The 15,306-nt window shown below is 43.7% G+C and overlaps 1 protein-coding gene and 1 pseudogene across 2 annotated transcripts in view; one reads left to right on the top strand and one right to left on the bottom strand.

The window, feature by feature from the left end:
- tmem231 (transmembrane protein 231) overlaps window positions 1-15,306 on the bottom strand; it is a 150,906-nt gene that overhangs the window by 119,969 nt on the left and 15,631 nt on the right. For both annotated transcript variants that reach the window (XM_078210673.1, XM_078210677.1), the window contains exons 2-3: window positions 9,066-9,232; window positions 1,459-1,587 (exon numbers count right to left, since the gene is read on the bottom strand). In XM_078210673.1, coding sequence (XP_078066799.1) covers window positions 1,459-1,587; window positions 9,066-9,232 — 296 coding nt within the window. The remainder of the gene's footprint in view (window positions 1-1,458; window positions 1,588-9,065; window positions 9,233-15,306) is intronic.
- LOC144493240 (U2 spliceosomal RNA) lies at window positions 14,398-14,571 on the top strand (annotated as a pseudogene).

Genomic DNA, 15,306 nt, shown 5'->3' with positions numbered 1-15,306 from the left:
TATGTATTTGTAGAAGCTCTTTGGATTTTCCTTTGCCTTATCTGCCAAAACAATCTCATGTCCCCCTTTTGCCCTTCTGATTTCTCTCTGAACTCTACTCCTACACCCTCTATACTCTTCAAGGGATTCACTTGATCCCAGTTGCCTATGCATGTCATAGCCTCCTTCTTCTTCTTGACCAGGACCTCAATATCCTGAGTCATCCAGGGTTCCCTACTTCTACCAGCCTAGTCCTTCACTCTAAGAGGAATGTGCCTACCCTGAACCCTGGTTAACACACTTTTGAAAGCCTCCCCACAGACTCCCCCAATTCACTGTTGAAATTTCCTGCCTGATACTATCAAAATTGGCCTTGCCCCAATTTAGAATTTTAACTCTTGGGCCAGACCTATCAATCTCCATAGCTATCCTAAAATTAATGGAATTATGTTCACTGGTCCCAAAGTGATCCCCCACTAACACTTCTGTCACCTGCCCTTCCTTATTTCCCAAAAGGTCAAGTTTTGCCCTCTCTCTAGTCGGGCCATCCACATATTGAATAAGAAATTCCTCCTCAATACACTCAACAAATTTCTCTCTATCCAAGCCTCTAATACTATGGCTGTCCCAGTCAATGTTGGGAAAGTTAAAATCCCCCACTATTTCCACCCTATTTTTCTTGGAGCTATCTGTAATCTCCTTACATATTTGCTCCTCAATTTCCCGCCGACTATTTGGGAGCCCACAGTACAATCCTATCAAAGTGATTTCCCCTTTCTTATTTCCCAGTTCTACCCATATAGACTCAGTAGGTGAACCCTTGGATATATCCCCTCTCAATACTGGGGATAATAATCAAATAATCAATAACCAAGTACAACTCCCCCTCCTCTCTTACCTCCTGTTCTATCTTTCCTATAGCATCTGTACCCTGAAACATTGAGCTGCCAGTGCTGTCCTTCCCTTAGCCATGTTTCAGTAATTGCTATAATATCCCAGTCCCATGTACTCATCCATGCCCTGAGTTCATCTGCCTTGCCCTCACCTAAGGACCCGCCATGGTATTTAAATATATGGTAAAGGAGTTCCCAATCTTTCACAGCAGGTACCCCATTACATCATTGGCAGAGACATTTGAATGGAAAATCTCACCACCGTAAAAGCTGTTTGGAGACTGCCACTAAAAGCAGGAGCAGAAATCTCTCCCCCCACCCCACTCCAACCCCAGGCACCAAAAGCTGTAAGTGTGAAGACAAAAGCTTTGGTATACTGAAAGAATGAGATCAAATAAGTGAAAATCATTTTCTATCTAAACTTGCCTTGTGATCTATACTATTCAGACATGCATAGAAACAAGTAATCTTTTCTGAGTTCAAAATAAACCCTGTTCATCAGCTGTAAATGCAATAAATTAGAAGCATCCTTTTTATCTGCAGTCCATTTGGGAAGGAGGTAAAGGCGGCCATTTTGAATACTCACAAAAAGCTCGTATGAAAATGTCAGAATAAATTGCACACTGTACACTTGCTCCGATGGTTGGAGTGGAAGCTCCAGGCGGAAATTCAGACGATCCATCTTTCCATCCAGATTTTGGTCTTCTTCCATAGCCTAGGAAAAGAAAATGTCACATAAAACAATTTTATTTTCCATCACAATTTTTTATAAAAAAGAAAGAAAATCAACTCCCAAGGTAAATAAAACGGGTCATCTTGTAATCTTACAACTGAATAGCAAGAAAAGAGTAAGAAAAAAGTCCAAGACAAAAATAATCAACCTCGCTGATAAACATTCTCTACCATCTGAGGAAGCAGATAATGAGATGCAGGCAACAAGTTTAAAATTATTGCAACACTCTATCTTGATTCTGCACAGATCCACCAATCTCCAACTTCCCATCTCTGCCATCCATCCAAATTGAGAGCATACATAGGCAGCACGGTGGCACAGTAGTTAGCACTGCTGCTTCACAGCGCCAGGAACCCGGGTACAGTTCCCGGCTTGGGTCACTGTCTGTGTGGAGTTTGCACGCTCTCCCCGTGTCAATTTGGAGATAGTGACCACAATTCGGTGTCTTTTGTTATTGCAATGGAGAGGGATAGGGCCGTACGGCAGGGCAAGGTTTACAATTGGGGGAGGGGTAATTATGATGCGATTAGGCAAGAATTAGGGGGCATAAGTTGGGAACAGAAACTGTCAGAGAAAGGAACTAATGAAAAGTGGAACTTTTTCAAGGAACAAATACTGGATGTCCTTGATAGGTATGTTCCTGTCAGGCAGGGAGGAAATGGCCGAGTGAGGGAACCATGGTTCACAAAAGAGGTGGAATGTCTTTTGAAAAGGAAGAGGGAAGCTTATGTAGGGATGAGGAAACAAGGTTCAGATGGCTCGATTGAGGGTTACAAGTTAGCAAGGAATGAGCTGAAAAAGGGGCTTAGGAGAGCTAGGAGGGGACATGAGAAGTCCTTGGCGGGTCGGATCAAGGAAAACCCCAAGGCTTTTTACTCTTATGTGAGGAATAAAAGAATGACCAGGGTGAGGTTAGGGCCGGTCAAGGACAGTAGTGGGAACTTGTGTATGGAGTCAGTAGGGATAGGCGAGGTGATGAATGAATACTTTTCTTCAGTGTTCACCAAGGAGAGGGGCCATGTTTTTGAGGAAAAGAAGGTGTTACAGGCTAATAGGCTGGAGGAAATAGATGTTCGGAGGGAGGATGTCTTGGCAGTTTTGAATAAACTGAAGGTTGATAAGTCCCCTGGGCCTGATGAAATGTATCCTAGGATTCTGTGGGAGGCAAGGGATGAGATTGCAGAGCCTTTGGCGTTGATCTTTGGGTCCTCGCTGTCCACGGGGATGGTGCCAGAGGACTGGAGAATGGCGAATGTTGTTCCTCTGTTTAAGAAAGGGAATAGAAATGACCCTGGTAATTATAGACCGGTTAGTCTTACTTCGGTGGTTGGTAAATTGATGGAAAGGGTCCTTAGGGATGGGATTTACGACCATTTAGAAAGATGCGGATTAATCCGAGATAGTCAGCACGGATTCGTGAAGGGCAAGTCGTGCCTCACAAATTTGATAGAATTTTTTGAGGAGGTAACTAAGTGTGTTGATGAAGGTAGGGCAGTTGATGTCATATACATGGATTTTAGTAAGGCGTTTGATAAGGTCCCCCATGGTCGGCTTATGATGAAAGTGAGGAGGTGTGGGATAGAGGGAAAGTTGGCCGATTGGATAGGTAACTGGCTGTCTGACCGAAGACAGAGGGTGGTGGTCGATGGAAAATTTTCGGATTGGAGGCAGGTTGCTAGCGGTGTGCCGCAGGGATCAGTGCTTGGTCCTCTGCTCTTTGTGATTTTTATTAATGACTTAGAGGAGGGGGCTGAAGGGTGGATCAGTAAATTTGCTGATGACACCAAGATTGGTGGAGTAGTGGATGAGGTGGAGGGCTGTTGTAGGCTGCAAAGAGACATAGATAGGATGCAAAGCTGGGCTGAAAAATGGCAAATGGAGTTTAACCCTGATAAATGTGAGGTGATTCATTTTGGTAGGACAAATTTAAATGTGGATTACAGGGTCAAAGGTAGGGTTCTGAAGACTGTGGAGGAACAGAGAGATCTTGGGGTCCATATCCACAGATCTCTAAAGGTTGCCAGTCAAGTGGATAGAGCTGTGAAGAAGGCCTATAGTGTGTTAGCTTTTATTAACAGGGGGTTGGAGTTTAAGAGCCGTGGGGTTATGCTGCAACTGTACAGGACCTTGGTGAGACCACATTTGGAATATTGTGTGCAGTTCTGGTCACCTCACTATAAGAAGGATGTGGAAGCGCTGGAAAGAGTGCAGAGGAGATTTACCAGGATGCTGCCTGGTTTGGAGGGTAGGTCATATGAGGAAAGGTTGAGGGAGCTAGGGCTGTTCTCTCTGGAGCGGAGGAGGCTGAGGGGAGACTTAATAGAGGTGTATAAAATGATGAAGGGGATAGATAGAGTGAACGTTCAAAGACTATTTCCTCGGGTGGATGGAGCTATTACAAGGGGGCATAACTATAGGGTTCGTGGTGGGAGATACAGGACGGATATCAGAGGTAGGTTCTTTACGCAGAGAGTGGTTGGGGTGTGGAATGGACTGCCTGCAGTGATAGTGGAGTCAGACACTTTAGAAACATTTAAGCGGTTATTGGATAGGCACATGGAGCACACCAGGATGATAGGGAGTGGGATAGCTTGATCTTGGTTTCAGATAAAGCTCGGCACAACATCGTGGGCCGAAGGGCCTGTTCTGTGCTGTACTGTTCTATGTTCTATGTTCTATGTCTGCGTGGGTTTCTTCCTACAATAACTTCACTGCATTGTTAATGTTAGCCTACTTGTGACACTAATCATGCTTTGCTTTTGATAATTTTAAGGTGTGCATGATCAAGCATTAACATCAAGGTGCCTGTCAAGTAAAAAGGAAATCTGATCATTTATGACATGCTACTCAGTCTCTCCTCATAAGCCAACCTTCTCAACTCTGGAATCAACCTAGTGAATCTCCTCTGCACCCCCTCCAGTGCCAGTATATCCTTTCTCAAGTAAGGAGACCAAAACTGTACACAGTACTCCAGGTGTGGCCTCACCAGCATCTTATACAGCTGCAACATAACCTCCCTGTTTTTAAACTCCATCCCTCTAGCAATGAAGGACAAAATTCCATTTGCCTTCTTAATTACCTACTGCACCTGCAAACTAACACATTGCGATTCATGTACAAGGACACCCAGGTCTCTCTGCACACAGCAGCATGCTGCAATTTTTTACCATTTAAATAATAGTCCATTTTGCTGTTATTCCTACCAAATGGAAGACCTCACATTTACCAACATTGTACTCCATCTGCCAGATTCTTGCCCACTCTCTTAAGCTATCTATATCCCTTTGCAGGTGTTCAATGCCCTCTGCACACTTTGCTCCACCACTCATCTTAGTGTCATCTGCGAATTTTGACACACTACACTTGGTCCCCAACTCCAAATCATCTATGTAAATTGCAAACAATTGCAGTTCAACACTGGTCCCTGAGGCACACCACTAGTCACTGATCGCCAACCAGAAAAACACCCATTTACCCCACTCTTTGCTTTCTATTAGTTACCCAATCCTCTGTCCATGCTAACACATTAGCTGTAGCGCTGTGCACCTTTATCTTATGCAGCAGCCTTTTGTGCGGCACCTTGTCAAATGCCTTCTGGAAATCCAGATACACCACATCCACCGGTTCCCCATTATCCACCGTCTTCAAAGAATTCCAATAAATTAGTTAAACATGACCTGCCTTTCATGAACCCATGCTGTGTCTTCCCAATGGGACAATTTCTATCCAGATGTCTCGCTATTTCTTCCTTGATGATAGATTCAAGCATTTCCCCCACTACAGAAGTTAAACTAACCGGCCTATAGTTACCCACCTTTTGTCTACCTCCTTTTTTAAACATTGGTGTCACATTTGCTGTTTTCCAATCTGTCAGAACTGCCCCAGAGTCCAGCGAATTTTGGTAAATTACCACGCGTGCGTTTGCTATTTCCCCCACCATCTCCTTTAGTACTCTGAGATGCCTTTCATCAGAGCCTGGAGACTTGTCTATCTTCAGCCCCATTAGCTTGCCCAACATTACTATTTTAGTGATAATGATCGTTTCAAGGTCCTCACCCGCCTTAACCTTCTTGTCATCAATTTTTGGCACATGATTTGTATCTTCCACTGTGAAGACTCACACAAAATACCTGTTCAATGCCTCGGCCATTTCCTCATTTCCCTTTATTAAATCCCCCTTCTCATCCTCTAAAGGGCCAAATGTTTAGCTTAGCCACTCTTTCTCATTTCATATAGTAGAACAATGTCTAAAATGTATATTTTTGAAATTGCATAAATTCTAGTACTTAAATCACTAGCACAAAGCTAAATGATTTCTAGCTGCAAATCCACGGCAAGCATAAACCAAATGTCCAAACTATTTTTCAACTAACACATGAATGATAGATCAGCAATTGTATTTTTATAATTGGCATACACACATCAAATGGCAGATGTTACAATAGATTTTTTTAACCACAAAGTACCATTGTAATACAGATTTTGATTTGATTTGATTTATTAGCATATAGTGAAAAGTATTGCTTTTTGCGCGCTATACGAAGTATACCATACATAGAGAAAGAAACGAGAGCTGCAGAATGTAGTGTTACAGTCATAGCTAGGGTGTAGAGAAAGATCAACTTAATGCAAGGTAGGTCCATACAAAAGTCTGATGGCAGCAGGGAAGAAGCTGTTCTTGAGTCGGTTGGAGCGTGACCTCAGACTTTTGTATCTTTTTCCCGACGGAAAAAGGTGGAAGAGAGAATGTCCGAGGTGCCTGGGGTCCTTAATTATGCTGGCTGCTTTGCCAAGGCAGCGGGAAGTGTAAACAGAGTCAATGGATGGGAGGCTGGTTTGCGTGATGGATTGGGCTACATTCACGACCTTTTGTAGTTTTTTGCAGTCTTGGGCAGACCAAGAGCAGAGCAAGCTGTGATGCAACGAGAAAGAATGCATTATATGGTGCAACTGTAAAGGTTGGTGGGAGTTGTAGCTGACATGCCAAATATCCTGTTGACAAAATAGGCGAACCTTGGATATTAACAGTTAAATAAAGATGACATAATCCCATAAAAGAAAGGCCACATGTAAAGTCAACTAAGCCCCACCAAATGTCAATCTGGCTTTTGGACTAAAAAACAATAAAATATGACCTTGCCAGCACATGAATAAAGTCCTTTTTTTTTACAAACTCCATCTTCTGTTCATATTTTCCAAAAGTATCTCTTTTTGTCTATCGGGATGAGATATTTTAAATTAGGCATTAATCTTGTGACCTTCATCTGAACCCTTTCCAGACTCTGAATATTCCTCACTACTGCTGTGCTACATTGACCAAACTAACCTAGCAGCCCAAATTATAACATTGTTCAGGTCAGTGAGCCATCAGCAGGACTTGGATGGTGTACCATCACTATCTGTAACTTTGTGGTCCAGCATATCCCTCACTCCTCAATCAAGCCAGATGACCAATCTGCTCTAATGGAGAGTGTAGAAGGGTGAGTCGGAAGCAAGATGTGGCATACAGCAGAACAAGCAACAAACCCAGGGCTGGCTGCATGCTACACACCAAAAGCACCATGCTATGAACAGAGCTAGGCAGTTCCATACCCATCAGTGTAATGATGGAGAGTACTAGTAGTGTCACCAAGTGATATCCATTCACTAATAACCTGTACTTTAATTTTCAGCTTGGGTTCCAAGGGAATCCCTTGGTTCCAGCACTCACCACAGCCTTGGTCCAGACATAGATGCAAGAACTCAATGCCAGTGCAGGGAAGAGAATCATCAGCCCTGACGTCAAGACAGCCTGAGTGAGTAGTGTCCTAATCAAATCTCCCATTAATTGGCTTCCTACCACTTGTGGTGCCCGCCTGCCTCTGTACTTGCCCTCATATGGGGACAGAGCCCCAACAAAACTAAAGTCAATGGGAACACTCTGCAGTAGCTGCAATACATCATTGCCACAGCGTGCTGTGGAGGCCAAGTCATTGAATGTCTTTAAGACAGAGATAAATAGGTTCTTGATCAATAAGGAGATCAAGGGACATGGGGAGAAGGCAGGAGAATGGGGATGAGAATCATATCAGCCATGATTGAATGGTGAAGCAGACTCAATGGGCCGAATGGCCTATTTCTGCTCCTATATCTTATGGTCTTAAATACCTGACATGAAGGCTGTTGTCAAAGAATAGTCAGCACCATCAAAATTCCCTCCAAACTATTTTTGTTGAGCACAGCCTGTTGATTTCAATACACAAAATCTTTAAATCTTTTCATGGGGTATCTTAAAGGGGCTGTTTGTGATCAGGCTATGCTCGACCTTCCAGGTTGTAATTAATCAGCTCAATTTATAGCTTCAAATCTGAGTCACCGGCCAGCATGCCGGTTTACTAGCACCATCCCACAAGTGATGGGCAACCATTTAAGGGAAGATAATGGCCTATTATCAGAGACCAACCAGAAGTTTCCAGTCAGCCTAGGCCCCACACAGCGTAGGAAATAGGTCAGTTGTCTGGGGGGGCGGGGAGCCCATTGATGGCAGGCTGGCCGGGCCAAGACTCCTCAGCTTGGAGGCCATCACCGGCTGCAAGGTCACAGCTGGGACCATCAACCACCCTGTGGAGGTTGCTTCCCTTTATAATGATCGCCCAGCTACTCTAGCCATTTTTTAACTGAAGTGTTTTTAAATTGCTGCATGGGGCCTCAAGATGGAGGCACCCTCCCTCACCTGAAAAGGCAGACTGCAGCTCCTTCCAAGGGGGCCTCCAGCTTCGAGAGCCTTCTCACTGCCCTTAATTGGACAGTGAGCCCAGTTAGCTAATTCAGGGAAAATCACTACTGGGTGACTGTTTCCACGGTGCGACCTGACCGGTTAAATTTATTGGTACTTATGAATTAATCCAGTAGGTGTAAAAAATACATTAAAATTTAACATTCAGATGCCAGTTATGTTTGAAATATTACATCAATTTGAATAGTACGAAGTCTCACAACACCAGGTTAAAGTCCAATATTTGGTATCACGAGCTTTTGGAGCACTGCTGCCTCACAGCGCCAGGGACCCAGGTTCGATTCCCGGCTTGGGTCACTGTCTGTGTGGAGTTTGCACGTTCTCACTGTGTCTGCGTGGGTTTCCTCCAGGTTCCTCCCACAGTCCGAAAGGTTAGGTGCGTTGGCCATGCTAAATTCTCCCTCAGTGTACTCGAACAGTCACCGGAGTGTGGTGACTAGGGGATTTTCACAGTAACTTCATTGCAGTGTTAATGTAAGCCCACTTGTGACTAATAAATAAACTTTACTTCAAACTTTTACTTTCCTTCCTCAGGTGAGTGACTCACCTGATGAAGAAGCAGTGCTCCAAAAGCTCGCGATACCAAATAAACCTATTGGACTTCAACCTGGTGTTGTGAAACTTCTTACTGTGCCCACCCCAGTCCAACATCGGCACCTCCACATCATCAATTTGAATGACTTACTGTCACTAATGGGAATCGAAGGTTGTCCCCTTGCAGATTATTAAAGTTTTCAAATGTGCTCCAAGCCAAAAAGTCTCCATTTGTGTTGGTTCCAACAATCATCAAAACTTGGTACTGGAATCTAACATTTGGCTGTTCTTCATACGTGTTTGTTTTTAACCAAAAACCTATGGAAAAGAAAATCAGGTTACCTGAAGAACATGTATTATTTTATGCATAACCTTCAAATGAAAGTCATGCATCCAACACATCCCCCTCAAACTACAAAGCATCACATGTTAATCTGTGTCATCTTCTTTATTACAATTGCTGCATTAGCTCAAACATTGTGTTCATAAAGGAGCAAATTGTTGTCAATTAAACTAAACTATAACAACTAGATAACCTACAAAGAAGCAGCAGTAACTAGTTACAATTCCAGCCAATAAGGTATCAGCAAACAGCTTTCTGTGAACTATTCTATCAGAATAAGGGAAGCAAATGGAAATGCCCACAGTAATTTTTGAAAATATATTTAGCACTTCCATTTTTTTTCCAGTAATCTATGGGTATATAATACTAAAGATATAAATAGTTTTTTTTGGACAGAACATAAGAACATAAGAAATAGGAGCAGGAGTAGGCCATCTAACCCCTCGAGCCTGCCCCGCCATTCAATAAGATCATGGCTGATCTGAAGTGGATCAGTTCCACTTACCCGCCTGATCCCTATAACCCCTAATTCCCTTACCGATCAGGAATCCATCTATCTGTGATTTAAACATATTCAACGAGGTAGCCTCCACCACTTCAGTGGACAGAGAATTCCAGAGATTCACCACCCTCTGAGAGAAGAAGTTCCTCCTCAACTCTGTCCTAAACTGACCCCCCTTTATTTTGAGGCTGTGCCCTCTAGTTCTAGCTTCCTTTCTAAGTGGAAAGAATCTCTCCACCTCTACCCTATCCAGCCCTTTCATTATCTTATAGGTCTCTATAAGATCCCCCCTCAGCCTTCTAAATTCCAACGAAGGAAGGCAATGCAATGAGGTTCCACAGGAATCAATGTTAGGATATCAGCTTTTCTTCATACTTGTTATGACATGATATGAGCGCACAGGACACAACTTCACAATTTCAAAATTACACAAAACTTGGTAGTGTTATGATTAGGGAGGAGGATGGTGATAAAGTTTAAGAGGACACAGGCAGACTGGTGGAATTGGCAGATAACTGGCAGATGAATTTTAATGCAGAAAAGTGTGCAGTGATTCATTTTGGTGGGAAGAACAAAGAGAGGCAATATAAAATAAAGACTACATTGTAAAGAGGATGCACCAATAGAGGAATCTGGAATATATGTGTGCAAATCATTAAAGGAAATACGACAGTTTCAGGAAGCAGTTAACATGGCATACGGGATTCTGTATAAATAAGATCATAGGGCCGTAACTTTCAAGCTCCAGGACAGCATGTCTGTGGGGTACCCCAAAGTTGAGCTTCCCCCCCGCCCCCCACCCCCCCCCCACCCCTCACCACCCCCCATCTTCCCCCTCCCCTCCTCACCACCCCCCCAAACCTCACCACCCCCAGTTTCTGAGTAATGGTTGCATCAACCTTCCCCAACTGTCCACGGAATCCTCAACTGCCTCCCATCCCCCATTACAACAACCATTCCTCCCCCCCAAATCCCCCCATAGGACCCCACTTACACCCTGACCCCTGCACATGATCCACCTTCTACCCCAACCAACTATTACTACTCCCTCTGACTCACACAAGGGATTACCCCCCTCAACCCACACACGTATCCCCTGACTACACCTCCCCGACAACACCGCCACCAACTACACACACACACCCTCCCCCCGAATGCACCATCCCAACTGTATCCCCTCCAACTACACACCCTCGCTTCTCCACTATAAACCTCCAATTGAATCCCACCCGACTGCAAAGACCACAACTGCACCCCGACCTGACTGCACCCCTCCCACAAACTGTGCCCACAACCCCATGGCAGCCAGTCCCCCTCATTTCACACGCCCAATTGCATCCCCTCCTGACTGCACATTTCCCTCGATTGAACCCCTCCCACCCATGCAATGCCCCAGACTGCAGCCCCCGTCAACACCTACCATTGGCAATTTGACCCGCACTGCCACACTGACCACCCAACCTCCACATCCCCACTATCTGGTGAACTGGTGCAACGACAATAATCTCTCCCTCAATGTCAACAAAATGAAGGAGATAGTCATTGACTTCAGGAAGCGTAGTGGAGGACATGCCCCTGCCTACATGAGAACTTCAAATTTTTAGGTGTCCAAATGACAACAACCTGTCCTGGTCCCTCCAAGCCGACGCTATAGTTAAGAAAGCCCACCAATGCCTCTACTTTCTTAGGAGGCTAAGGAAATTTGGCATGCCCACTACAACTCTCACCAACCTTTAAAGATGCATCATAGAAAGCATTCTTTCTGGTTGTATCACAGCTTGGTATGGCTACTGCTCTGTCTAAGACCGCAAGAAACTACAAAACAATGAAGCCCAGTCCATTGCTCAATCCCATCCACTGCCTTGGAAAAGCAGCCAGCATAATCGAGGACCCCACACAAACCGGACATACTCTCTTCCATCTTCTTCCACCAGGAAAAAGATACAAAAGTCTGAGATTATGTACCAACTGACTCAAAAACAGCTTCTGCCATCAGACTTTTGAATGGACCTACCTTGCATTAAGTTGATCTTTCTCTACACCCTAGCTTTGACTGTAACACTACATTCTGCACTCTCTCCTTTCCTTCTCTATGTAGGGTATGCTTTGTCTGTATAGCTCATAAGAAACAATACTTTTCACTGTGTACTAATACACGTGACAATAATAAATCAAATCAAATTACTTCAACCCCACCCCCAACTAACCAACTGGAAAAACAAGGAATGGGACTAATCTATTGCCCTTTCAAATAGCAGACACAATGGGCCACATTTTCCTGTCCCGCCCGCCACGGGAATTGTCGTGGGCGGGACACAGACCATGCAAAGGTTTTTGGCCTCGGGCAGAATTTTCCGGCTTTGGGGAGAGTGCGGCCGGAAAATCCTGCCCAATGAGATGAACAGCCTTTTTATGTTATATGATCCTACAATAAATCTTGAAATAATTTATGTTGGACTCACATAAATGTATCTTCTTACTTAGTAAACCTAAGACTCTAGCAAACTCACTACAGTTCCTAAATGTTGGAACATGGGAGATGGACAAGCTACACTACTAAAATGGTTAGGTAGCCTTAGATATTTAACAGAACTCAGGCAGCAAGGATGGGTACTGAACACACAGGCTGAGGCAGAGTTCCAAGGTCTGGCCCTCTGATTGGAATGTGATAAACACATTAAGAGGAGTTGTTATCTGCTGGGAAACAGGATATTGGGCACCTCTCAGAGGTTAGGAATGGTATGTTTCCTTGATATAGAGACATATTTCAGTCTGCAGCCATAACTGTCCCGATAAGTGGGCAGAATATTCAAAAATACATGATATAAGGGGATGGAGAAATCAGTCATAGGGTTGGAACATAAGCAATTTGAGACTAAGTGTACAGAGTTAGGGTTACGGTTGAATTACAATTAGATAATGAAGTTTTGGTTGCAAGCCAATATTTGTTTTTTGTTCCACAATAAGGATTTAAAAAGAGCTAAATAAGTGAATGTGTGCATGATTCTGCAGTTGTTTAGCCTCTATGTATGCCTATGTAGGCTCTGCAATCAAGAATTGAAAACTTTAGCTTGAAAATAAAATAATTGCAAATGCAACCATCTCAGCACATTCGCCCAGCAACCAAGAAGATCATCTAAAGTGAGCAGTTATGGTCTGATCCTGTATTTCATTTGTGAACTAGGACGGTCAATATTAGACGGAGGTGAATCCTGTACCTTCAAGAACCGTGAGTGCATGGGAGCTCTGGACAGGTGTTAAGCCCAATTCTACTGTTGACAACCACCCTGCCCAGACTCAAGAACCAAAATGGGAATGTAGGCAGTTTCTATTTCAGTTGAAGGGTACACTGAAGTTATATGGTGTTACGATGAGTAATGGATCCGCTACATCAGTTGTTTGGCTGCTGACGAAGGGTCATCCAGACTCGAAACGTTGGCTCTATTCCCTTTCCAAAGATGCTGTCAGTCCTGCTGAGATTTTCCAGCATTTTCTGTTTTTATTTCAGATTCCAGCATCCGCAGTATTTTGCTTTTATATCAGTCGTTTGGTCTTCGGCTTGTACTGGTGTTACTTGAGGAATGACAGAGACCTTGAAATTAGGAAGAGTTGCATGGCGCAATGATTCTGCAAAATTGTTTTAGAGTCTTTGACTTCTTTTGGTGTCATTCAGGGAGAGGCGGAAGGAGATCATTTTAAGAAAAGATGCAGTGTAGAGACTGATCATTTCTATAAAAAATAAGAAATAATCAGTGGTGAGTGGTGAGGATAATGAAGTTCCGTCCTGGAGGGTGTGCAGTAATGCCAACTCTTCGAAGTTGATCACAACAGCTAGGATTTGAATGGCAAATTTAGTATTGTTCACGGTCTTGTTTTGAGACTCATTGATTTTTCTGCTGCAATGATTGGTCCACTGAAATGACAATGTTCAACACTTTCCCTATGATTTGTTGCTGATTGAAATATGAAGGCAGCCGTTTAAGCCAACATTGGGAAGTTAGTTCTTTCTTTTATATATAGTGTAGGAAGAAACAATGAGTAGCAGAGGCAGTCCCATTAGAAAAATGTTACACCCTTTTCAAGTAAAGAGGAAGAGAGAAAGCAGTGAACAATAGGCCAGTGAGCCTAACATCAGTTGTTGGGAAAATGCTGGAATCTATTATTAAGGAAGTCTTAACAATCCACTTAGAAAAACCTAGTATAAGAACAAGTCAACATAGGTTTATTGTGAGAAAATCCTGTTTGACAAATTTATTAGAGAGGAGGTAACAAATTGGATGGATAAAGAGGAACAAGTAGTGTAGTCTACCTGGATTTCCAAACGGTGTTTGATAAGGCGTCACACAAAAGATTAATAGGCAAGATAAGGGTTCAGAGAGTTAGGGGTAATGTTTTAGCATGGATAAAGGATTGGTTAATGGCTCAAAAGCAGAGAGTGGACATAAATTAAGGTTTTACAAGTTGGCAGGCAGTGAATAGTGGAGTGCCACAAGGATCAGCGCTGGGTCCTCAGCTATTTACAATTTATGTTAATGACTTAGATGAAAAGACAGAATAATATATCAGTTTACTGATGACACCAAGTTAGGTGGGAAAGAGGACTCAGGGAGGCTGCAAAGAGACACATATAGGTTTACTATCGCTTCTCGGCCTTTTGGCTAAGATCAAGTGTAGTATGGTTGGCAGCCCATGGTCGGCCGCACTTGGTCGAGGTCATTAGGTTACACTGAAGCTTCATATGTTTCATATGAAGCAATTTTTAAAAGCGGCATCTCGGCCTTTTGGCTAAGATGCAAATGAGCTCAAGTCTTGGAGGAGGAACCTCCCCCTTCTCCAATCAGCTTGGCTCATGTAGATCAGGCCCAGGACAGGGTGTTTTGGTCGCTCGCCCTGTCTTGTCAGCCTGGATCTGAAATGTCTCAACTTGTTGAGACTCTGAATTGGATTTGATTTGATGGAATTGGAAAAGTATTTTTTAAAAATATAGGTTTAGTGGGTGGACAACAAGATGGCAGATGGAGTATAATCATAGAATCATAGAATCCTTCAGTGCAGAAGGAGGCCATTCGGCCCATCAAGTCTGCACCGATCACAATCACACCCAGGTTCTATCTCCATAACCCCATACATTTACCCTAGCTAGTCCCCCTGACACTAAGGGGCAATTTAGCATGGCCAATCCACCAGCACGTCTTTCAGACTGTGGGAAGAAACCGGAGCACCCGGAGGAAACCCACACAGACACAGGGAGAACGTGCAGACTCCACACAGACAGTGACCCGAGGCCGGGAATCGAACCCGGGCCCCTGGCGCTGTGAGGCGGCAGTGCTAAGTAGGTTGTAATAGAAAAGCAGAATATTTTTTAAAAGGTGTGAATCTTGCAAGTGTTGATGTCCATAGAGATTTGTGCTTGTACATGGAATGCAGAAAGTTAGCATGCAGATGCAGTAAATAACTAGGAAAGAAAACTGCACAAAGGAGATTGACATAGAAAAAAAGAGAAGTGTTGCTTCGATTGTACAGGGTTCTGGGATAGTGTCTGCAGTT

Source organism: Mustelus asterias, chromosome 4 (genome assembly GCF_964213995.1).
Source record: "Mustelus asterias chromosome 4, sMusAst1.hap1.1, whole genome shotgun sequence".
NCBI lineage: Eukaryota > Metazoa > Chordata > Chondrichthyes > Carcharhiniformes > Triakidae > Mustelus > Mustelus asterias.
Note: the sequence above shows the minus strand (reverse complement) of the source record. Positions and strands in the feature narration are given on the sequence as shown.